General features: G+C 37.1%; 2 protein-coding genes across 4 annotated transcripts; both read left to right on the top strand.

Annotated features, from left to right (window-relative positions):
- Nucleotides 1-11,215: 11,215 nt before the first annotated feature.
- On the top strand, nucleotides 11,216-15,938 carry LOC110798164 (cyclin-SDS-like). The gene is made up of 7 exons (XM_022003332.2): nucleotides 11,216-12,281; nucleotides 12,393-12,563; nucleotides 13,791-13,957; nucleotides 14,404-14,532; nucleotides 14,708-14,888; nucleotides 15,155-15,199; nucleotides 15,309-15,938. Exons 1-7 carry the CDS (start codon nucleotides 11,469-11,471, stop codon nucleotides 15,339-15,341), a joined length of 1,539 nt encoding a protein of 512 aa, XP_021859024.1. The 5' UTR covers nucleotides 11,216-11,468; the 3' UTR covers nucleotides 15,342-15,938.
- A 1,043-nt stretch (nucleotides 15,939-16,981) lies between these two features.
- LOC110798161 (cullin-1) lies at nucleotides 16,982-21,896 on the top strand. Of its 3 annotated transcripts, none has more exons than XM_056826733.1 (9): nucleotides 16,982-17,161; nucleotides 18,178-18,338; nucleotides 18,425-18,524; nucleotides 19,761-19,946; nucleotides 20,056-20,112; nucleotides 20,206-20,406; nucleotides 20,519-20,596; nucleotides 20,705-20,788; nucleotides 21,600-21,896. In XM_056826733.1, the coding sequence occupies exons 2-9, from the start codon at nucleotides 18,211-18,213 to the stop codon at nucleotides 21,675-21,677; spliced, it is 912 nt and encodes a 303-aa protein (XP_056682711.1). In that variant the 5' UTR covers nucleotides 16,982-17,161; nucleotides 18,178-18,210; the 3' UTR covers nucleotides 21,678-21,896. The 3 variants fall into 3 exon arrangements, with proteins under 3 accessions (XP_056682711.1, XP_021859019.2, XP_056682712.1); XM_022003327.2 differs by having other exon boundaries at nucleotides 16,983-17,161; nucleotides 20,065-20,112; XM_056826734.1 differs by lacking the exon at nucleotides 16,982-17,161 and adding an exon at nucleotides 17,189-17,315.
- Nucleotides 21,897-25,813: the final 3,917 nt, after the last annotated feature.

The raw sequence follows: 25,813 nt of genomic DNA, 5'->3' as shown, positions 1-25,813 counted from the left end.
CTGGGAATATTGTTTTAACTTTGCATAATATATATTTTCCTTCGAGCCCCCAAACACTCGTGCTTGACGGTCATTTCTTGTCAAAGAGGTTCCTTAGGGATACGCATTCTGTAATGTCCTTGAACTGTTTGGGATTGTGCTCGTAAGTGCGAGCGATCTTTGTAGTGGTGTGCTACTCTTAACAAAGCCGTGAGGTGGGACTTTCAGTAAAGAAATCGGCAATTTTCAAGCCGAATGAATATGGCAGGGCCCTATAGAAGTCAGAGCTGTTTTTTTGGGTCTGAGATCATTTTCGGCGCCCATGCCTGGGCGTTAAAGGTTTCGGCGCCCAGCGCTGGGCGCTGATAATAATTTCTGGCGAGGTTTCTTGATGACACAGTTGGCCTCTTGTTCGTTCGTTTTCTTTTTTTTCTTTTGAACGCGTTCGTAAATGTTCGATACTTAGAAAAGATGATATGTATGTGTGAATGAGCGTTCATAGAATGGCCGTTGTGTGCGGTCCATTAATCAGTTTGTTTGAATCATTTTTTTTGAGCAATGACTGATTTTGAATAGTTTGCTTAGAAGCTTAATAGGGTTCAGGCCCATTCACGAGGTGGGCTCAAACATCGTGCCCTTTCGATTGTTCAAACATTTGCTTCGAGATTTTTTTTATTTTTCTATGGTTGTTTCGTAGCTTGGAGCCCCCAAGTATGCATGCTGGGATGCTTCCTTTTGGCGTACGATTTTTGTAGGTTCTTTCGAGAAATATGCCTTGGGGTTCCGCTCGTGTAGGTGCGAGCTATCGGTAATGTTTTGCTACCTTTAATCCTTAATGTAGAAGTCGTGGGGCTTGCATTTTGAATTTAGGCGATTAGTAGTCTTTGCCTCTTACTCTTGGCCGTGTCCGCATTAGTGCAATATGCCTTACTCTTTTTTCTTAGACTTGTACCGTGGGATGGTTGAACTTATGGTGCGACGTAGGCTTGTGTGGCCTAACAGCGTGTCTTAGAACATTCCTCCAGGTGTTGGGATATCATTATTATTTTTTGCATTTGAGTACTTCATCACGTCTCGTTCAGGTGCTCGAACAAGTGTAGCATCTTCTTGCGCGCGTGCGCACGACTCATTACTTCGTTTGATGCGAGGATTCATGGATGTTTTTTTTTTGTTTTTATACCTGGGAAAATTTGGCAAGCCGAAAGAATCAGCGCCCAGGCTGGGGCGTTAAAGATATCGGCGCCCAGCTCTGGGCGTTGAAAATGATTTCTGGGCAGAATTTGACAGTTTTTTTTTTATCCTTGATTTTTCTTTTGCTTTTGCTTTGGAACAACGTAGACTGTGTAACGGGTGCTTGTAGGGCGAGCGTTATGTGCAGTAGTTGGATCGGAGTTTCGGTGACTCGCGATTTTCAGTTACCCTTGTTAGTGGGGTGACTTTATATATTCTAAGTGGTGCTTAGAATTTGGGAGGGGTTGTAGCCATTCTAAGGTTCGTTTTACACGATTGACCTTAGGATTGTGCCCTTATGACGTGTGTATAGCATTAGCGTCGAGAATTTGCGATAAAATCGTCATTTCGACCATTTTTAGAGTGTTTTTCTCATGCCCCCCAATTGTAGCTACGGGATTGGCTTGGTGCTATAATGCTTGGAATACGTTTTTATGCATTCATGGTGACACGGATCATGAATAGTTTGAACCAGACTCGTTTAGTGCGAGGTATGTTCGAGTAGTGATTTGCTACTTCTCTTGCAAATGTCGTATTGTGCGACATTGCTATGGTCAAGGTAGTCACATGTTAAAGTGTTCCTTGACCAAAAGTTAGGTGCCTTTCTTTACCCATAATCATATTTAGAAATTCTTTTGACTCACTTGCAACACCGAGATAAACGCACACTTAGCTTAAACCAACGACACTTTGTTATGAAGAAGTCTTTGAAAATCATTTGAAATCCGAGTCGTACTGTGTACAATCCGGGGTGTCCTAAGTAGGTTGAATTATAGAAGGGTTCGTACAAGATTACGTGAGTGAATCAAAATTCTGTTACGATTTTTGGAATGCTGTCTAAGGATTTGCTGGAAGCCAGGGTGCAGGCGTCAAGATATACTTGTGCCCGTTCGGCATATGCTTTAGGCTTTTAGGGCCATCTTTTCCAGAGTTGCGGGAATATAAACCGTTTTCAAATTGACTTAGATTTACTTGGTGTATGTCTGCACAAAAGGTCAAGGTATACTTAGTTCTTTCCCTAGCTCTTTCATTTCAATTTCTTAGCCCCCAGTTGCTATTATGTCTTCCCATTAATGATGCTTTTAGATTTCGCTTTTAGATGCCCGTGTCATATATCTGAGTAGGGTGAGCCTTGGTTAAGTGCCAAGTCCTATTGACAATGTATGATTTTTTTCTTAAAGGGGATTCGCAAGCATTTGAATTACCATGAACGGGTGCCCTGAGTCCGAAGGATTGATGGGGCGATGCCGTAAAGCAATTCTCTTTATTGCAAGCTTACTGCCTTTACTACTTGTTGGCGATTATGACTGTGTCTAGTGGTGAAAGAAGGTCTTTAAGTGAGTTAGTTCGCTTTAGGGAGGGTCAAGCCGAGTACTTTAGAGGTCATGGATGCTTGCGCTAGCCCCCATTCAATTGAGGCAGAGCGATCTTTTGAGTCTTGGCTAAGTGCCTAGGAGTGTGAGTGCTCCTTCTGGCAAGGGTACATGCCCTTATTATTTTTCGATGTGTGCTCATTTTGGCATCTTGATGACTTGGATTCTTCCTTTGACTTAAATTTTTCTTTCGACTTGGATTGCAAGTAATTAAATTTCAATAAAGGACTATTTTTTATTCTTGTTTTTCTATAGGCTTTAATATTTTTGCAAATTGGTTGGACCGAATCATGGATTGCTTACGTATCCGCCTTAAATAGATTTAATTTGGAATCAGGTCTTGCGTAGTTCTTAGCCAGAAAATGGTTTCTTAGAATACCGATTTTAAACAAGTACGTTCTGAGGTGGAATCGTAATGTTTGAAATAGGATGAGATAAGTGAAGTTCATTATTATTTTAATCTGCTGCTTTGCCGTAAGCCAAAAATTTGTTATATATATTTTTTTTAAGTACATGTATTTGCACAAAAATCTTTTCATGTGTTTTTTTTGGTACGTATATTTGAATACGTGCTGTACCCCTCCAAGTGTTCGTTATTGTTCCGTGTATGTGCGGATAAAATGACGAGCACTTCTGGACAAATTTTAGCAAGCAAAGAGAATCAGCGCCCAGGCTGGGGCGCTAAAGATTTCGGCGCCCAGCTCTGGGCGCTGAAAATGATTTCTGGGCGGATCTTTTTTCGATGCGCTAAATGCTTCTTTTTCTTTTTAGACTAACTTTAGAGGCGCTTTGCAAAGTTTGCTTTTTTTATTATTATTTTTGTTAAGCGTTAAGTGTAGAATGTACTTTTCATTTGTCTTTTTTTTTTTTTTTATATTCGTGACTCAAGACGGCTTGAAAGATGGGTTGAATGAGTTGTATTGGTATTAGTCAAGCACGAGGATTACATCAACCAAGGCCAATGAATAGCATGGGGACGGCTCAAGGGTATATCAACAGGATGTATTCAAACAAGTTATATGGTCATTATGCTAATGGTGGTGTAAGAGCAAGTTTTGGAAATAATGGGTATGACGCACGTGTCAATGGCCGTGCGTGGTTTGCGGTTGACAACAAGTTCAAGAACAAGAGTCGAGGTAATGGTTTCTTGGGTTATGGCAATGAGAACATGGATGGGTTAAATGAGCTGAACAGGGGCCCCAGAGCGAAGGCGTCTAAGAACATAAGGATTGGAAAGGGTAGACATCGTAGAATTTTATGATTTGGATTGGTTGACTCAATTCTTTTCCTTCGTTTACTTGGGTAAATTTCGCACTTTGGGAGGTACGGGCTAAGTATTTCATGGCTCGCTCTTTTCGCTCTCCCTTTTCTCTTTCTTTTTAAGTATTTCATGGCTTGCTCTTTTCGCTCTCCCTTTTCTCTTTCTATTTTTTCTTTTTTCTTGGGATTTCTCCCCAACATAAATCCTTCAAATTTTTTTATTTGGGCTAAGAGGTAGATGGTTGTGGTCTTTGAGTCACGAGGCGAGACTGAGTGAGCCTCGTTTGGTAGGCCTATAGTGGACCTTTAATTTTAGTAGGCCTAGGGTGGACCTTTAATTTTAGCAGGCCTAGGGTGGACCTTTAAATTGTCTTACTTTGCAAGCGTATTTAGTCGTTTCTTAAAATGTGCAAATAGCGTAGATTCAAAATGTTGCTTCTACCTTATTGAAATTTAACGAAAGAATTACATCGAAAATAATTTTTTTTGCTTCTTTTCAGATTCCAATTTTCGGGATTTAATTGGAAGTTGTGATTTAGACTCGAACTTTCATTAATCTTTCTGATTATAACCCGTGTATGAATACAAGGAGGTGGCCTAGACTTAAAATAATGACGTGGCGTAAGCCTATAATACTTGACCAAGCAACTCTCAGACTTAGGCTAATTGGACCATAACTTTCGTTGGTTGACACTTTAGATTTTAACCCTTGGGTGTTCATTTGTCATGCGCCATTTTGCTTAATGTTGGCAAGGTAGTTAGTTGGGGAGATCGAATTTTTATTTTTGCAAGACTAGAATCATTAGTGCGGCTTCCCTATTAGTGTGTATTGCTTTACCCCAATGGTAGCCTTATGGTATGCCGGTTTGGGTATTTTCATGGTTCGTCATGTTGCATTCATGGAAAATCTTTTAGTCCGTACTTGGGAGTATTTCAAGGAGCGAGTGGCTCGAGAGGACTATGATGGTCGTGACCCAATGTGATCATAAGCCTTGAGGCCATTAATTTTTCTTGCCAATGGTATTGACACCTTAGGTTCACTTTGGGGGTTGTGTGACTATGGGGGAATGATTTTCAGAATGTGACTGTTTCCATTTCGCAAATACTATAATATATTCTTTTTATTGGTGAGAGAGAGTATTGAGGCCGTAGATTCTTAGCAAGGGATGACAATTACATATGGGTGCTTATTGATTTAAATGTTAGGAAGGGAGACTCAATATGGTTTAACCTTTTAACTTGCAGAACGACACCAAGCATTAGGACCGATTCTATGGATAAGACAACTAAGACTTAGGATTTAGATTGTACTTCGGCATAGCCTAGTCTAGACTCGGATTTACTTATTTTTTATTCGAACATTATTTTTCCTTGAAAACTTTATTTGAACATCATTTTTCGAATTTTTTTGCCCATTGTGACATTCAAGGTTATATTAATTAGCATGCTCGGTTTTGATGCCGAACATTGTCGTCATAGGAGGCCTAATGACGACACAAAGAGTTATTTATTTTATATATATTTTTTTAGTCGCTTTTAGAATCGAGTGCCTTTCGTACGCCCTTGCAGCGATCTTTACGAATGGGTTTTTTTTGCTATGTGTTTTTCGCGCGGGCACCGAGGCTACTGCGCCTGACCAGAGGGCCAGGCAGCAACTTCAGCGCCCAGCGTAGGGCGTGAGAAATTTTGGCGCCCAGCCAGGGGCGTTGAAAATGCGTCCCTGGCTGGTTCTCATTTTCTGTTTGCGTATACTTTTGTTTTTGCGACTTTAATTTTGCGTCCTTGCCTTATAACGTCCTTTACGCGTTGTGCAGCGTTTGTGGGATTCGTTACAGGCCATCCCGAGCGTCGCTTATTTTTGTGGCGATCGTTCGGGTTTGCGGAACACGTATTTTGGTATAACTCTTTGGCCAATTGGTTTATGAATGTTTGGGCAATTTTTTAAGGTCGTTGGTTTTCTAAGATTGTTTATCACACACAATCATATATTTCGCTACACATAACTAACATTACATCATGAGGCAATAATAACATGTCATGTAGTTTTATGATAGGCTTCTATGGGTAGTATTTGCGCCTGGCTTGGTACCGCTTCTATCGCAGATCCAACACATGCCCCGGTCGAGGTAGTGCCTTCAACAGACGAATTTCGCCCAAGAGGCCAATCACGATGTAAGCCAAGGGGGCATGCACCAATGAGAGGGACCTAATGGGCGAGCGATTGGGTTTGGGACGAGTGTACTACTAGCGAAAGTGCCAAGTGGACAACATTCGAAGCGTATGCACCCCCCGGTTAGCGATGGGTATCCTTAGTCCTAACTCCCTGAGGGAGCCAAGATTCGTTATGCGGTTCTGTCCGTTTACATTAATATGCTGATTTTCAGGTCGTCCCAACTTGATGGGGAAATAAAAGCGGGGTAGGATCGTTTCACCCTTCGGCTATTTTGATTACCTACGAGCACGAGTATTTCCTTCACTATCCCTAGTGGAGTCGCCACTGTGAGGGGGTCGAAAAAGCACGAGGCTAATGCGTGACCTCGTCCCTCGTGGGTGTGACGTTTCTTTTTGTCAAATCAAGTGTAATTGGATTTCCTGTGAGTTTACACCCAATTGACTAGTAATATAGGAGTCGCCATTCAGTTTTTAACGACAATGAGAAAAACTGACAAAACCCGGTTATCGTGACATAAAGGGAGTGCAATTATGTTTGACCACGACGGCCGTAGGTTCCCTTGTGATCCCTGGTGTGGGGATCTCTCAATATACACCCGCAAGGTAGAGATTGAGGGTTCGGGGGACTGTAACTACCGAGAGGAGTACTCGCTCTTCGATAACTCCAAAGGCAGGATATCCTTACTAGCTCAGCATAAATAATTGAAGGGACATGCGTTAACTATTAAACTAATCTGAGTTGATTTTAATAATATGCAATATATAATACTAAATCGAACGAGATTATATGATTTAGATTGTATTAAGGGACCTAGAATGATAATCCAATTTCCCAAAAATATTATCTTTATTAGGAGTGATAGAACAATCAGATTTAATTAGTTTAACAGTTCATAAAAGGGCGAGGAAAGCAATTAAATCATGGAAAAGGGACACATTACGACGCACCCTTGAGAGGTGCGTCACGGTTCTCAGAAAACTAACCACTTTGACTTTGGTATTTCTCCTTTTATTTAACGAATCTCAAGATACGGGACAGGATACGTTCTGTTCGATTTTTGGATCGATTGCGACAGAACGCGTGATCAATTTCGCAGCGTGAGGCTTAGGCTTAGGGGTTGGAGTCAATACTCAGAATAATAATTGTGTGTTGTATTTTTCACGTCGAACTTGGGGCTATATTGTTAGTTAGGCTTCGTATTACAATACATAAATCATGCGGAAAAACCATAAAGCCAGGAAAGCATATTATTTACACATAATCATTTAGCATAGTATAGATGCATACACTTTGTAGCATGCCTTCCCTAGCTGCGCCCGAACCGAACAAGAACAAGTCTTTAGGACTCCAAATGTCGTCCCTCCGTAGATAGTCCACAGTACGTCCGGATCCGCCTCAAGTTTGACCAACTAGAATCGCCCTTAAGGTAGTATAGATTTTTGGCTAGGTTAGTGCAAGTGTATGGCTGAATTTTTCTTTCAAAACTTACCCTTTAGAATACTTCAATCGTGTCTGTAAATAATGACCCTAGGTACTTATTTATAGAGGTATGGAAAAGGAACTGGAATCCTATTAGGATACTAATTAATTTAATTAGAATCTTGCTAGGACTCTATTAAATAAACTTTATCTAATAGGTTTAGGATTTAATCTTTTATCGAATCCCGATAGCTTTAGGATTCGCACACGAGCATCGCACGAGCACCGTACACCCGCGCAGGCCTTGCGGCCCACGCTGAGCGCACAACGCTCGGCCCATGCTGCTGTCCGCGCGCGCCCATGGCTTCGGCTGGGCATGGTTTGCGCTGGGCCTGGTCGAGGCTTGGCGTGTGTTGGTGAGGCGTGTGGCTTGCTGGGCAATGGCCTGGCTTCGTGCTGGGCCTTCGTCTAGCGAGCCTCGTCCGACGCTAATTCGTACGATACGCTTCCGATTAAATTCCCGATTTCGGAATTCATTTCCGATACGAACAATATTTAATATTTCCGATTCCGGAATTAATTTCCGTTTCGAACAAACATTTAATATTTCCGTTTCCGGAATTATTTTCCGATTCCGATAATATTTCCGATTCTGACAATATTTCCGTTTCCGACAATATTTCCGATTCCGGCAATATTTCCATTTCCGATAATATTTTCCGATACGTACCATGTTTCCGTTTCCGGCAACATCTACGACTTGGATAATATTTATATTTCCGATACGATCCATATTTCCGTTTCCGGCAATATCATCGTTTCCGGAGTATTCATTTCTTGCTTGTGACGATCTCAACTCCCACTGAAACCAAGATTCGTCGATTCCGAATATCCATAGATAGAGTATTTAATGCCATTAAATACTTGATCCGTTTACGTACTATTTGTGTGACCCTACGGGTTCAGTCAAGAGTAAGCTGTGGATTAATTATCATTAATTCCACTTGAACTGAAGCGGCCTCTAGCTAGGCATTCAGCTCACTTGATCTCACTGAATTATTAACTTGTTAATTAATATTGAACCGCATTTATTAGACTTAACATTGAATGCATACTTGGACCAAGGGCATTATTTCCTTCATATATTTATAGAAAAGAGTTCGTGGAAAGATAGAATTGTAGAACTCTCATCCACGAGGAATTAGGAAAGAACACGTCCCAGGTAATTTCAGCGCCCAGGGCTGGGCGCCGAAGATTTCGGCGCCCAGAGCCAGGCGTTGAAAATAGGGTCTGGGTCGTTTCTTTGTCAGATGCGGACTCTTAGAATCCGGAGTGCATGAGACTTAATCGAGTCTTTTAGTGCGTACTAATTTTATGACGGAATGCGTCTGGGCCCGTTACGAACTCTAGGCTCGTTAGGATTTTAATTTAATACGTAACTCTTATTTTCGAATCGTATTAGGAATAGGATTCTCTCGCAACTTCTATCTCATTCAGGATTTATGTTGGAGTGCAACACCTAATTCTGACAGGTTTCTATCTTTTATGACTTGCCGGCCACTTTTAACAACTTCCCATTACGGCAGTTACTATTTTTAGCAGGTTTCCATAAATAGCAGGTTTCTATAAATAGCAGGTTTCGGGTGAAATGAAAAGGGTGATTGAGATTCGTTATTTTATAGGAGACGCGTTGTCAAGTGGAGATTTATGTTCTCATCATCGAACCTTCCCTTTCGGGAATGGGGACAAAAGTAGGTGTCTACAGTAGCTGGATTGATTAACTTGTGGTAGGTGTTGGTTCAGCAGGGTCCCTTCTAGCTTCTTACTTATTAAAAAATATGATCATGTTGTACACATTAAAATCACAATGGAGAAGAAAGAGGGAAACAGAGATATGGGTGGGACGGGTTAAGTTGAAGATCGGCCTCGTATCCGTCCAAATTTGGTGAGCATAGATGAAGGTTCGATGGGTGATGAAGCGGAAATGGAGTCAAACATTGTACATGTTATAGGTGGTGTAAGGTGCACCCATCTCACACCCGCCTAAGAATTCTTTTAATTCTAAATATACTCCATATAGTATCTTTACTTCATACTCTTATTGCATGTACTCCGTAGTAATGGTTTTGTTATACTCCCTTCGTATTTTAAAAAGGATACACTTCCCTTAAACGACTGTATTTTAAAAAGAGATACACTTTCCTTTTTTGACATGTTTTGATCCCCACTTCCAACTATATTAATATTTCTCTCTTTTTTTGTTCTCACACTTACTCATATCATCTTTTTACTATAATAAATAATTAACCCACTATTCCACTTTCATCTTATTTTAATAAATTCAACTCTCTCCTAAAACTATGTGTCGGTAAGTGTATCTCTTTTTAAAATACGAAGGGAGTAATAATATCATAAATATTAAATTTAGTAAATCTGCAAAACATATTAGATACAATAATATTAATATATGAGCTCTTTTCTGATTATTTTAGCATTAAAAATGTATATATGGAGTAGCTTAATAATGCGAGGTGGATCTTGAGGTGGATAAAGTGGATATTAGGTGGTTATGGATATTCAAGTGGGTGGTGGCTGGGAAGGAGATGGGGATGGAAATTTTAGGTTGGGATGGATTGAAGGGACATACATTCTACTTATGTATCTCTCCTGTCTCATTGACATCGATCCCTATAATTGAACAAGCCATCTATCTATCTATACTATATATTAAAAGGCGTCTATGAGAAAGTATACGTGACACTTGGCGCTCTGCTTATGGGTAGTTCGCTCCATGTAATCTTCGTATACATTAAAAATAAAATCAAATATAGTTTGGTAAGGTTTGAACCCTTGACATAGAGTTTAAACAACAAAGCTTTTTACCACTAAGCTATTACATATTTCATGTTATTAATGGAAAAAAAAAACACATATAACTAAAAGTGAATGTTATTAATGTAGTAACCCGGGGCATCGCCCAGGCTCAAAAACTAGTTATAAATTATTAAATCAATTTAAGAACTGTTATCATTTCACAGAAAATGATAACTTTCTATTAGTGGCTCCACTTTCACATACGCTACTTCCGTATCAAAACTATTTTAGTTATAAATTATACTCTAGATTTTTTTTTTGAATGTAAATTATACTGATAATCATTGTTTTATGTGAACTTATTTTTTCTGAAATAAGTGGAAATAAGGTGAACATAACAAAGCCTAAATTCAATGGCATACTTTATAACAAAGATCGTCTCAATTAAGAAGTACAAACATATTGAACAATTTCCCTTAATATTGTGAAGTAATCGACGCAATTTTTAACAATCTACTTCGTATTTATTATAAAAAATTATTTATACTCGACGCAATTTTTTTTATACTGAGCACTCATATAATCATATTCGTGAAATTTATTTTACACTTAGCGAGTCAACGCTATTTTTCTTATACTCAAGACAATGTTAAAATTGTTTAATAGTCCGTAAATAATTCGTAATCTTTTATATTTAGTAATCTCTACTCTGTATAAAATTAAATTTTCTTTTACATCTATTTTAAAACAAATTCTCAAAATTAACACCGTCCATAAGATATCGGTCTTGAATTTTTTTTTTTTGGTTTCAGCATAAATTGCATAATGGTTTTTGTTCAATGTATAAGAAGAAGAAAAGTTTTATTAAAAAATTAAGAAAATAAATGGTTTCTCACTTTTTCTAATTATACTCCACTCCGTAATTACTTGGTTAACACACAGAAAGTACGTTGACACTTTGAGAAAGTGGACCATTGCCCACTGACCCCACTAACCATAACAAACAGTTTTCTCTCTCTCCTCCTCCTCCTTCTCCTTCCTCCCCCCTCAAACTTTTTAACCGCACACGTTCCCCTGCTTTTTCATGCAGTTGTTCCTTACTCTTTCTCTCTCCTCTTTCTCTCACTAACTTCATTCTCTGCAAGACTGCAAATCTCTTCCCTAACTTCATTCTCTGACAAAACAACACTACAACAGCATCAGCATTGCCAAATTCAAATATGAAGCGAAAGATTACTGATCAAGCTACTGCTACTGATACTACTACTGTTGCTGCTGATGCTGATTTTTTGACGAAGAATATGAGATCGAAAATTCCACGCCGAAAACGAGCTCACATATCTCCAATTCTCTTCGATTTCGACACTTCGAATGCTTCTTCTCTCAAGCTCAATCGCAATGGCTCCTTCAATTCTGCTGATGAGATTTCCTGCAATACGACGATTGAATCAGCTGCGTTGCCTCCGAACGCGGCGTTTCGCGGTGGAAATGAGGTGATTCTGAAGCCGTTGAAGAAGGAGGTCGCTGAAGTTTCGGTGTCGGAGAATTCCTGCGTTGAGTCGTGCTCTGTTGTTACAGAATCGAAGCGAAATGACGTCGTTCCGACGGAATCCACGGAAGAGGTTGATTCTCCATCAAATACGATGGCGACGGTTGATCAGAGGAATGTGAATAATTGCTCCTGCGATTCCGGCAATTTTCTGATCGGATCCGTCGGCTCTGATTTGGCTTGCACTGAGGAATTCTCGTATGACGATTACGAAGATTCGTCGGCGACGAACTTCTCGCTTGAATCGGATATTTTTTCCGGTAATGGAGAATCGGAGTTCGATGAATTTACCGACGAATACACTCCTTCCTTGTGGTTGAATTCCGGCAGCCAATTCTCCGAGAAATCCGGCGACGATTCAACTCCTTCTCCCTGTTTCTCTCTCTTCAAGGAGTATTACAATCAGTTCTTAAAAATGAGCTCCGATTCTCCTGATTACGAAGTTTCCTCTCTCTTCGATGATCAGTACTCTGATGAACTTGCTGTAAGTGTTAATTTAATTAATTAACAAATTATTTCATTAATTAATGTTACATTCTTTTTAGTTATTTGATTAATTAGTTGATGACCAATTGTGTGCTTAATTTGTTTGTAGTACTGGAAATTTGAAGCTGAGGAAGATGAAGAGAGCTACAGACTGTTACGAAGTAGAGAGAGAAATCAAGCAGTGAAGGTGAAAGATTATGTTGAAGAGTATGATTTCGCCACTGATTATGGAGAATTAATCATCGAACAACGATTATTAATGGTTAATTGGATTATCGAGGTGAGTAAGTTTCGTTTAATCGCCATTGTTGAAGCTTGATTTTACGGTTTTCGAGAAACACTTTGACGTCAGCAGAAGTTGTTTTCTGTGTTTTTTTTTTTTTGTTAAATTAATTAATTATTTCGAACGGTAACTGTTCGTTACAGAGAATATTCAGCGTGACACGTTGCATAATTTAGAGATTCTAACCAATAATACGTTGCCACCTGTTTGTGTTAATTTTAGAGAATATATGTTCTTGATGTACCACGAGTTTTCGCATATAGAGTTGCCGCAGTTTGGCGCCGTCATGTGCTAAGCTAAATTTCTTCCCTTTTTCGTCAGTTACAAGTAAATGTGGAAATGTATTTATGTGATATTCTCAATTTAGTAGGTGTCACGTCTCTTAGTTAATTTTTGTACGTGCAGTTCTTAATTTTTTAAGTATCATATCTCATAATACTTGACAAATATAAGAAAATGATTTACAAATTACAATGGATAGTGCTTTTCATAATACTTGACAAATATAAGAAAATGATTTACAAATTACAATGATTTTCACCGAGTATTTGAATTCCATTGTACGTATACTACTCGAAAATATTATTCAATTCTAGATAGTAGATATTATTTTCCTTTCCAAAAAAAAAAAAAGAGATGAGAGGTTTTTCTTCAATCAAGTCTTACTAATAGTAGGTAAAAATGTATTAAAAGTAGTTGTGTATTCTTACTTATGGGAACATAAAACAGAATCTTGTTGAATCATATGACGCCAAAAATAAGAGATGAGAGGTTTCTCTTCAATCAAGTCTCACTATATTGTCTTGTGCCTTGTACTCCGTAATTCATTATGAAAGTACATAATCTTATGAACTAAGCCTTCATAGAATACTACGTACATCAAACACTTGAAAGTTGAAAATGACTCTAGATTAATGTGTTGTTGATAATCCTCATGAAAGGCTTTCTAGTAGTTTCTACTCTGTATTTATTTATATTATGGTCGTTACATAATTAGATAAAGAGCATTTACACAATATTAAAGACATCCAACTATTTCTAGCCATCAAGATTGTGTTGAAGGCTAGCTTGAACCATTTAGTCTACTGATTTTAGCCCTTAATGGCAATTGTTTACAGTAGCCTCGCATTTCATCAGACATGTGTTTGAAATAAGTCATCTCTAACATTTTCTAGCTCAAACATGGTTAACTGACTGCATGTACATTATTCTTTGATCGAACAGCTATCCAGAAAAAAGGATCTCCAGAATGAAACAATGTTTCTTGGTGTGCGTCTCCTTGATAGATTTCTGAGCAAAGGATTTTTTACTAGTAGGAAGAACATACAACTACTTGGTATAGCATGCTTCACCTTGGCCATGAGAATTGAAGAGAATCAGCCTTACAACAGGTAGTAATCGACAAATCAACTTAAAGTTGTTTGCTTATTGAGTTATTGCCTTATTCACACTCATAGGATGACTTGATGCAATTGAGCTGTTTTCGATCTGTTCATATCTAGTTCTTCAGTTCCTGCCCACTGATTGGAGTTTAACCGACTAACATATGTATTCAAGATATGTAGCTTCTTAGGTCAGGGTCTTATGTAAATCCGTAAATTGGATATGATAACAAAACATGTTTTATGCTTTGTAAAATATAGCTTTGCTCAGTACTCAGCTAAAGCATCTTAGTTGGTTAGACTTGGTGGATTCATTGTGTTCTGCTTCTTGCTATTCTCCTCAGTGTATTGTTTTTGTCAACTAGTAGCATCTCGTTTGCCACTAATTGCAATAAAAGTTGGATTCGTGATACTTTCTCAGACTTAGACTAATAAGAGTCCTGCTTGATTTTCAGTGTTCGGCAAAAGTCTTTCTATGTGGGAAGCAATGTGTACAGCAGATATGAAGTGGTTGCCATGGAATGGGTAGTGCAAGAGGTCCTTAAATTTCACTGCATCTCGGCAACAATATACAACTTCCTGTGGTACATACAATTGTCCCATGTTACTTTAGTCCTGTGTTAAATGCATAGGTAGATTCGATAATTAAAGAAAAAGAACATTGTTATTTCACTGGGTATTATTTGTTTAATTCAAGGCCTTTGGGGTGTAAATAATTAAATATGTTACTGATTAGTGATAACCTTGTCAAAAACTCAGGTTTTATCTTAAAGCTGTGTCAGCTGATGAAGGAACGCAAAAGAAGGCCAAGTATTTGGCCGGTCTGTCATTGCTTGATCATAGTCATCTCAGATATTGGCCCTCAACTGTAGCAGCAGCATTGGTTATCCTTGTCTCCGTGGCAGCAAATCGTGATGAATCCAGCCTTCGAGTTATGGAGGTATCCATATATTCACGGTCAAAACATTTTTACATACTCTCTGGCATTAATATTTTGTTAGGTCCACCCTTATTCTGGTAATGATCCCAAGAACTATACACTCATTCTTCTTATAAGAGGAATGTATTTAATCAACATCAACAAGATGGCACATAATATTGCTTTAAAAGTTGAAAATAGAAGGCTGTAGCATGCTGACACGAGACTTAATCTTCAATTGTCCACTTCAATCATCAATTGTCTGACATTATGTCAACCTTCTGCAGGCTCATGTCAGAACCAAAGTTGATGATCTACCAGAATGCATTAAGGTATTAGAAAAGTTCCATAATTTAAATCATTCATCAAAGGAGGAAAAACTATTTGATTACTGCACCACCTAGTTCATCTTAAGACTTGTTCTGGTTCTCTTTTTGACAGAGCTTGGAGTGGTTGGCTAAGTACGCTTTGTAAAGAAAATCTCCATACTTGATGGGAGATTGTGGCCATCAACACAACACAGGAAGATAAAACATTCAAAATTCGTAAAGTATATAGAAAATTCTTGCACATTTTACTGTATAGGGCCTCATTCTTTTGTGAAGTGTAACTTCACCTTGGAGTCTCGGACCACCAGCATACACTCACTCACTCAGCATCAAAGTCCGGGCTAAGAGTTCAGCAAAACATGCATAATTCCAGTTTGCGACTCAAAAATTTAGTTGGCAACAGAACTCGTCTACAATACTATTCTTTGTGCTCATTCTTGTTGCAAATTTTGTATAGACTATATAGTGATAATATGTTGTCATAGGAGTTTGCGATACAGCAAGCCAGATTTCGCTACTGCAGAGGGTATACTGCACATTAGTGATTTGGTTCGGCTTTTTGCCAAAGGCATGAAGCCTTGTTGAATTCAGTGGCCAGCATTGATCATTAGTCCTTATAGAGTCAATGTTCTGAACAGTTGAATTTTTGTGCTTTTACTTTAATCTAATGAGAAAAATGGATCGTTAATTCCTCTTCAGTTTCTTTGATACTTCGCATTGTTTATCAATCTTAAGTTCTTAACCCATGTAATAGTCATTTGATTACTTTCATTACTAATATTAGCAGAAATCTTTTCTTAGGACTAATAGGCTAGAAGAATAAGAATCAATCTCACCAAAAATACCGAAACCACCGTATACATGGAGTACATCAATTGAGAAGAATATCGCTAATTTTTAATTGGCTTGCGGGGTGTGAGCCGGTGTAGTTTAATTAAACCGCAAGAGTTCAGATATTTGCATGTACCATGCTTGTTCAACAATAGGACTTTTTTGACAACCATCTGTTCTACACGCGCTATTCACATCTCAAGTGGGACTGTGGGAGAAAGGTGATGAAAAATATTTAAGCTCTCGCATGGGGTTGGTGTTTTAAACACCAACAAAAATAAATAAGTTAATCTCAAACAACAATAGAGCATGGTTGTTGACTCCTAATAAAATTTATCTCATATTATCTTTTACTAAATATTTATTTATCTATTTAGACTCATAACAAAATTTATCTCTTATTATCTTTTTATGTACCAGTAGTTGACTACTATTAAAATTACTAAGTATTTATTTATCTATTAATACGGAAAGGAGTTAAAGTAGAGTTAATACTTCTTTGTCCCGAATATTACTATTTGTAGTCGTCTCTTCTCGTTTATATCCCATCTATACTAATAAAGTGTTTCTAATAACGTATACGTATCACGTGGAACTCCTTTATTCACTTGAACAGGCCATGTCATACGGAATAATAGGATTTGAACATGGAACCTATCACATACAAAGTAGATATTTTACCATCTTAGCCAACCATGTGATATTTTTTTTGCACGCAAATATATATAACACGAAACATCAAATTGAATAGTATATATGAACATTTCTCATATTACACACCATAAGTATGTTATTTAAAGTAGTAACGAAACATCGCACGGGCCAAACACTAATTTTTTATATATTACGGGACGTGCACAAATCAATTTCTAGTTTCCTTCGGAGAGCAAACAACAATAATTCCGAATTAATGATTTGGCATTGGATTTAAGGAGACGCATAACCCAACATCGACATCTTTTTCTTTTTGTTTACAAGTTTACAACCCCACTTTTCCTCTCAAATTCCTGTCTCTTTCTCTCTCATCTGCCTTCACACTTTCACAGTATTTGTCCACTCTCTTTGCCGGGGCGAAGAGGAGCACAAAAGCCACCGGAATTCCCGTATTTATAATCTCCAAAACCCGCAATTTTGGTAAAACTTCTTCTCCAATCTAATCTATTTTCATCTTTTTTGTTGATTTTTTCTAAATTTACTGAAGAAGCCTGCGTCTGATTTTACATTGTCGTTTAATTTCGTGTTTTTTTAAAAGAAGTTCCATTGACTGACCATTCTTAGGGTTTTCTGGGTACTTTCTTACCCCTAAGATTCCAGTTGCTCTATGAATATGTTATGTTCTGCTTCTTTTTTCATTTTTGGGAAACTGGGTTTGGAGTTTAATTTGTGGGTTCTTTTCCTTTTTAATTTTTGAGGGTTCCGATAATTTGTGTGATTTATTTGGTTGTGTGAAGAATTTTGTGTCATTGATCATCTAAGTGTAGTAATTTTTACGGTTATTTTATTTTTCTGCTGATCATGTACTCCGTATATTTGAGGTGATTTTGTTCATTTTCTGGGTTTTATGAAGATCGTGGTAGTTGAGTTTATGGACTTTTAGGTATCTGATTTTTTCTATCATTAAGTAGATTCATCCATGTTTAACTCCATATGTTGCATGTGATTTTCCCGTCATTGGCTTAATGAGGTTGTTTAGGTTCATGAAATGTATGATTTCAACTACAATATGTTCATATGTTTGAGACATTTTATGGAAATCCCAGCAGTCATGACAAGCACCTTAGGAGGTTGTATGTGATGGGCGTTGAAGTGTATAGGGTGCCGAGGGAAGTGTATCGTAAAATTGAGTTTGAGTCTTTGAGATTGAACTGTATTGGGACATTGTGAGAGACTCAAGGAACTTGTCCGTGTTTGGATTCCGTTTGGTTTTGTTCTTAGATGTGTAGGGGTGTGTCGATCCTGTAAATGGGGGATTTAAATGGATAATTCTCAATTTCTGGAGTGGATTTTTTAGATTATATACTTCGTGTCTGCTATTGTCTTGTTTTGGTGATTGTGGAATGCACTTGAGTTATTTCTTATTGATGATGTTGGAATTTAGCTAAATGTTGTTGAAATTTCAACTGAGTTAACGATTGCCTCACTCTTTCCAGATTGTTATTTGGTGTACTGTGAAGTTGTCAAAAATGTTTAATGAATTAAGTTTGGAATCTGGAATGATGATATTGGATGAGGCATTTTCAAGAACGAGGAAGATTATGGAAGGATACTCTAATGTTAAGTTCAGTACAGAGGAGTACCAGAGATTTTACGAGTATCCAATTTTGGCTCTTTTTATAAATTTTTGCATTAGTTTTTGACCTTTCCTCTCTTGAATTTTTTGCTCCTTTACTCTGGTAGATGTGTATACCTGCTGTGTGTCCAGAGAACTTCTTTTGATAATTCAAGGGTGCTCTACGAACGATATAAGAATGGTTTAGAAGAGTGCATCAACTCATTGGTAAGAATTTATTGCCAACATTTGGATCCTTGTAGTGGTTTTTTGTATTGTTAGCAGTATTAACTGTAACTATAATAATTTTCTTTTGATACCCCTGTGATGATACTTTCAGCGAATTGTCAAATGTGAAGCTACTCGTGATTTCTTGAAGTGTTTGGACTTAGGACATTACTAACCTTGTAGTAATCTTTATGCTATTTTATAAAATATTCTGCTCATTCACAAGTATTTTAGCTAATACTACTGTAAGTACATTCCCTCTGTCAGTGGTCAGTCTCGCATTGGTTGTTGTAATGCTAAGAATACATGTTTGACACTCCATGTTTACTGCCCTGGTGATTGCATCTTTCATAAGATGTGTAATCTTTAACAATGTGCTGGTAGACCCTTTATTTGATATAAAGAGATTCTTGTTATTTTGTGAATCTCTGGAACGTTAAAATGATTTAAACTTTTCGAAGTTGTATTGCTGTCATTTTCTCGTTGAACTTACTCTTGCAGACAAGATGTTGTTCTGCGGGAGCTCTTCACCTACTGTATGTCTAATTAATATCGTTCTATAATTGCTTCCTGACAACATATATGCCTCAAATTTGTTTATGTATTTAAACATAGGCATATTTCTAGAAACCACGTTGCGAAAATTAAGGGGGTGAAGTGGTTGACCTAACTAAAGTATTTTTTTTAGAAGATAGTTATTTCTTCATTTTCTCACTTTTACTCTCAGAAGTTTGCTGGTTAAGGTTTGTGGTGATCTTTGTTATGCATGATTTTTAGTCATTTCAGTTGTATGAATCCTGGAGTATCTTTTTATCCTAAAGCTTTACTTCGTATAAATAGAATGGTTATTGTTTTCTCTCTTTTTTCTTACATATAGACAGAAAGTTAACTATTTTACGGGCTACTATGTTTCCAACATCTAGCAAGTAGCAACTTAGTTCAAGTAAAACAAGCTTTTGAGACAGTGTTAATTTGCCTCCCTCTCTTCATTCTGCATTAACTATTGTTTGATAAAGATAACCAATGCAACTTTCATCTATGGCAATATGAACAATCTATACTGAGTCCAACTTAGGAAATCTAGGCTATTGAATGTGGTCCGTAGAGCAAAGAAGAGGACAAGAGTCACAATAATAGGTTGATTTTTTCAATCCTTTGTTGATTTATGATGATAAACGGTCATCACCGTGCACCACTTCATCAATACTCTTATAAGATACTTGTTCATGCTCTCAGGTCCTTCCAGCACTGGAGAATAAAAATGATGAGACTCTCTTGACTGAGCTTGTGATGAAATGGTCTAGTTATCAATTGATGGCCAGGTGGCTATCTAGATTCTTTTGTTACCTTGACCGTTTCTATACCCCCCGTGTTGGAGTTTGTAGCCTTTTGGAGCTAGCTATGAGATGCTTTCATAACCTGGTAAGTGATTTTTTTTCTATTATGCTTTACCATCATTGCTGGTTGAAATCATTGGACTTCTATTTTTTCTATTTCCAAATGATAGCCTGTATTGTCCTCATCTTGTAAGATATTTCAGGTGAATGCAAGGTTTGATACTAAACTAGTTACTGCTGCAATAACATTGGTATGACAACTCTTTTATTGCATTGATTGGTTAATTAGTTCGGGCTCTATTGTATGTCCCTATTCCCTAAAGCTCCTATCTTGCCAACTTTAGATTCACCAGGATCGCAACGGGGTGAGGATTGATAGGAACACTCTCAAGAATGTTGTGGAGTACTTTGACATTGTAAGAACAGTAGGAGGAACCTGCTATGATGATTTTGAAAAGGCCCTTCTTGAAACCTCTGCTGCTCACTATTCTCAAATTGCTTCACACGGGCTTCTGCATGATTCATATGCTGATTATACGTATAAGGTTGTTACCATAAATTTCAGAATCTTAAACAAACGTATGTTGTAAGTTGTATTGCCTATTTTTTCCCCAGTCTATAGTATTCAATTGGGTGCCTTTTATTGGTAAACTTCAGGTGCAATGGTGCCTAAATCAAGAAAGTGAAAGAGCTACGCAATTTCTCAATCCGTCTCTAAGAGAGAAGCTTCTGCAGGTGCATTTGTGTGTTTAGACATTTGTTATCTCTATTTAGAAATTATCTTGGAATTACTATCGAGGTTATTGTTCATACTAAATTTTCCCTGTGGTCCTTTTCTTGAAGGTGGTAAATTCTTGTTTAGTTGATCTTACAAAGTTAGCTGAGAAGCAACAAGCTGAAAACTATGGCAAGTCAACAGATTATCAGGTATGAAAAATCCTAACTAACACGGGTCTATAAAATGAAAAGTTATGAACTATCATCACATCTGTATAATTTGCTCCTAAGGCACAAGGAGGACTTTGTTGAGTTGGTTTGTGGATTTTGATAACATCGAAAGATGCATGGAATTATGGAATGCTAGCAAATCTGTACATATTTTGGTTTTACCTACTCATAAAATGCACTGTATGACGAATTATGGTAATAGCTTTGAACGTAACTAGGAACTTTGTGGGAAGTTTACTATCTCTTTCCCTCTCCGTAATTCTTCACTGCCTTATTCATAGCCATTATATTTGTATGAAAAGGCTATTAAAGAAGTGTGAGCTGCAGTTGGAAGTATTATTGTACTACTGTAGCAAAGGGTTAATTTGTGCTTGTCTCAATCATTTTGTAACACGGCATATTTTGATATTTTCCTTTAGTCAGAAATCCCAACACGAATGACTATTATTTATAGGAAAATGATATACTTGTATGCAACTATGACTGTATGTGCTAATTTGGAAGTAAATATGTTTTTGCATTGATCATCAAACTGTTCATTTTAGAATAATTTTTACTCATTCTACCTGAGCCTCGTATTTGAACTGTAGTCAACTAATGACTTATTCTGTTCCCAGTTCTGTGTTATCTTGGTTTTTTTTTTTTTTGATATTGTTTCCCCGATCTTTACTCGTAGGATTTATAATTGAATCTCATAGCATGCCTTCCCTAATGAAGTTACAAAGTCTCATACTGCTCGACAATCAATTATAATTCCTACTAAACCTAATTATGATGGCTGGTTTTGTAGGATCTGCTGTCTAAATGTGCTGATCTTAATATTCGGGATCCTGGTTCAGATTCAAACTGGAATATGGTGCAGCAGTGAAATCAAGCCATGAGTATAATGCAGTGATATCACCATTTTTGTGACCTTTGTTCTTCTTAAGTAATTATATTTGAGGGTAGAAATACAGAGTAGAATTATGGTTCAGATGCTAGATAGGTACTGTACTTGCAGGACTGGTTAAAATCCTGTCAACTGCGGTAATGCTTGTATGTATATAAAGCGTTTCAACTTTTATATATTTTCGAATTATTTTCTTAATTTAGTAAGTTAAAATTGAAACTTTCTGAAACAATTTCCTGTTTACTCTTACAAGAATTTCAAAGAAAACAAAGCCATATTGGAAATACAAGGGAAATTTAAAAAAGACCTTGAGTTGTTTGTGGCTTATTATGTAGTATCTATTTGGTATGGTGTAAAACATTTTCATGAAAAACGATTTTCCCATATTCATTTTACCTTGTTCGGTTTGATAAGGGATGAAAAATAACTTTCAGTAATTTTCTCAAAGGTGGAAAAACCTTTTCCATTTGAAAGAAATGGAATCCACTTTTCTTCTTTACCTCCCTCTTCCTTCTTTCCAACAAATCCTCTTTCATACTCTCCATGTTTTCTACTCTGTATTAAACTCTTGTAAGGAACCAAACAATTTTTCTTTTCACTGAAAAAGTTTTATACTAAATCAAATAAAGACCGTAGATAGTGGATAGTAGTACCTTTCAATGTATCTAATTTTTTGTTACTGATTTTAAAAATCAACATGACAATTGTAAATATGATTAATTTTCAGTTTACAGTTCAACCCAAAGCGTATAAATTTCTAAATCAGTAAATTGGAGACTAAAACCCACAATCTCTAGAAAGTATTGCGATTGCCGATTGATCTAAAATAGAGGAGATAAAAATTCGGGTTGGAACGGACTTTAACATAAATGCCAAACCATAAATTTGATATAGGCGTTTCAAGCTAGAGTAAGCTTTTTTTGGCCGGAGTCAGATTTACTTTAAAAATGCGTATTTGAGGATGCCCAAACCCACATTTTTCCGGACCTAGTCGGTTCGAGCCAGACCATGGTTGATCAAGTCCAATCTAAAACAAAGGAAGTAATCACTAAAGTTCCTATGTTGCCAAAAAAAAAAAAAGATCATACAAGTTGCATCTTCTAGGTCTCTAACTGTGGGTCGTTGTGTAATTTTGGAGGTGGCTTTGGAGTCCTTGTGGCAATCGTTAAGGTGCTAGATGTCACCTAATTGGGTGATCTTTGCCTTTGGCTTTTTCGATTCCTTTTTGCTATACTTGGCAACATAATAAAACTATCTCTATTATATAAGTCAAGCGTAGGGATGGAAACATATGGGATTTGGGTCGGGTGGAGCATCACCCGCATCCATCCGCTCCACCCGATCCATCCATCACCCGGCTTGCCTATCACCCGGATTCCATCCATCCATCACCCACGGGTGAATCGGGTGGATCGAGTGAATTTCGGGTGAAAATACGTTAAATTTCTTGTATAAAAATACCAACTAATACGAATAAAAATATTACTAAAATACTTCCAACATTTAGTTCCACAACATGAGAACTTTCCATTGTTCGGAAAAATTACAAACATTAAGTGTACACCACTTGACTTTAATAATTAAGAATCAAGTTCTTCCAAATAAAAGAAGAGTTCAACAATAAAATTAAAACAACAAAGTCTGTACTCTGTAGCTAACAGCAGGTACAAAATAAAGCTCATTGGCACAGGAAGTCAACAACAACATCAAGCAACAGTAGGTTAATTATCAGCAGATCAGCAGCAACTCAACACCATCTTCCAGCATGCAAGCTTCCAAACCATCTTAAATTACATGGCATTAAACTAATCTTCATCTCCCTATAAAATAAATGATTAAGGTATGAATATACACTTCTTTAAATGTTACCATCACGTACATAGTTAAATATTTAATGAACTTACCGAGTCATCGAGATCAAGCACATCGCTCCCATACCCACCACTTGTTTCACATTCCATAGGGTCACCGTCTTCTAAAATTGTAGCACAAGATTGAGCATTGTCGAATGAAGAACCTATTTAAAGTAGAAAATATATCAAATAAAAAATAAACTACGGGTATACAAATAAAATATAACTAGTAGTGTTATGTTACCTGAATAATCTCCGATTATCCAATTTTGTAGGCACATTAAAGCTTCCACGGTGTTTTGAGCAAGTCTAGAACGAGAAGGGCTAACAACTCTACCTCCCATACTAAATGCACTTTCGGATGCAACTGTGGATGCCGGAATTGCTAGGATATCCTTAGCAATTCTTTGCAATGTTGGATACTTGAGCTCAATGTTCCAATACTTGAGAATATCAAAATTGCCATTCTCCGGCAAGGCATCTTCCTCTAAGTAATGGTCTAACTCATACTTTACATTCACCTTTCTCTTTTTGGTTTTCTTCACTCTACTCCACTTATCACCACCACCATCATCACCAACACTATTACTATCTAAACAAGATGCAGAACGTTTTCCAAGCACACTACTTTCAGAAGGAGTGGACGAATATGCTTCATTTGAGAACACTTTATCTTGATATTCATATAAGAGTTCATATAAAGTGTTTTTGACCCTCTCAATTTCCATATCAGAATCAATACCATAAATCTCACCAAAATAAAATTCCACACATTCCAACTTGTTCCTAGGATCTAAAATGGCAGCAATAGCTAAAACCTCATTGATGGTGCTCCAATACTTATCAAACTTTTCAATCATTTTTTTGCCATGTCCCTAATAACTAGGGTTTCACATTGCAACCATGACGTAAGAGAAAGTTTGATTTCACACACTTGGCGAAAGAATAAATTAGAAGCTGGATACTTTCTACCAGAAAACAACTCAGTCAATTTGTGAAACCTTTTCAACTTTTCACACACTAGGGCTGTAAATTCTCAATCTTGTTGGGTGGGAAGTGTGAATTTCAAACGAGGGCTTTGACGCTTAACACTTGCAAACACATCTTTATATGGTAACAGAGTTTGAAGCATTAGAAAAGTTGAGTTCCATCTAGTTTTACAATCAAGAACAAGCTTTCTAACTTCTTCACTTTTCATAGACTTCACTTTATTTTCAAAAGTTTAAATTCTTTTAGGAGTTGCAACCCAAAAAGCCACACAATCACGAACCCTCTCAATACCTCCACCAATCACATCCAATCCATCTTGCACAACTAAATTAAGAATATGCGCACTACATCTCATATGCAAAAATCTACCCTTCAAAATCAATGATTCTTCACTAAACCTTGGTTTTAAAATATCCAACATAGCATCATTCATAGTGCAATTATCAACAATCACAGATGAAATCTTTTCAGCAATATTGTACATATTCAGTGAATCCAATAAAACTTGAGCAAGTATGTCCTTTGTGTGTGGACAAGGAACATAAGTAAACCTATATTTCAATAAAGGACAACAAAATAATCACAAACCAGTAATAGACCAAGTAAATATGTGACAGGCTAAAGTCGTATCACCTAATCAAAAATAACCTAAGGTCCACTAGCTAGGTAGCAAGGGAAGTCAGGGTCGAATCCACAGGGAGACAGGCGTTCTTTCTACTATTAATTAATTAAACTAAACTATTGGGAACAAGATTTGGTTGATTGTTTGTAAACTAAGACTACGAACGATAATTAAATAAGTATGAATCAATATATTAAGGAAATCTAGGGCATAGGTTCACCAGCAATTAACAATCCAGGACAATGAACAATCACGATAATCAACAAAGTAATTAATTAGACTAGCATGCTCTCTCGAATCGATACTAGTCATAGACTTAGAATTAACGGGCTCTCGCTACTTATTAATCCCAATTCTACCTATTGACACAAGCCTAAACATCAAATTGCATCTCTCGAATCTTAACTTGATATTGCATAACTACGCAATTAAACCTGCGCAAATCTAATTGAATAGTGGAATTAACCAATCAATAGGAATTAATCACAATGCCAACAATCACAATTATTCAATATCCCATCATATTAATTCATGGATCCCAAACCCTAGAAATTAAACTACTCAAGCATGTTGACAATAAACAAAGCAATTAGCATAATTGAAAACATAATTAAAGCAAAAGAAATGAATGAAATAAAGAACAATACCTA

This window comes from Spinacia oleracea, chromosome 4 (assembly GCF_020520425.1).
Source record: "Spinacia oleracea cultivar Varoflay chromosome 4, BTI_SOV_V1, whole genome shotgun sequence".
Lineage (NCBI taxonomy): Eukaryota > Viridiplantae > Streptophyta > Magnoliopsida > Caryophyllales > Amaranthaceae > Spinacia > Spinacia oleracea.
The sequence above is the reverse complement of the archived record's forward strand: the minus strand, read 5'-3'. Positions and strand labels throughout refer to the sequence as shown.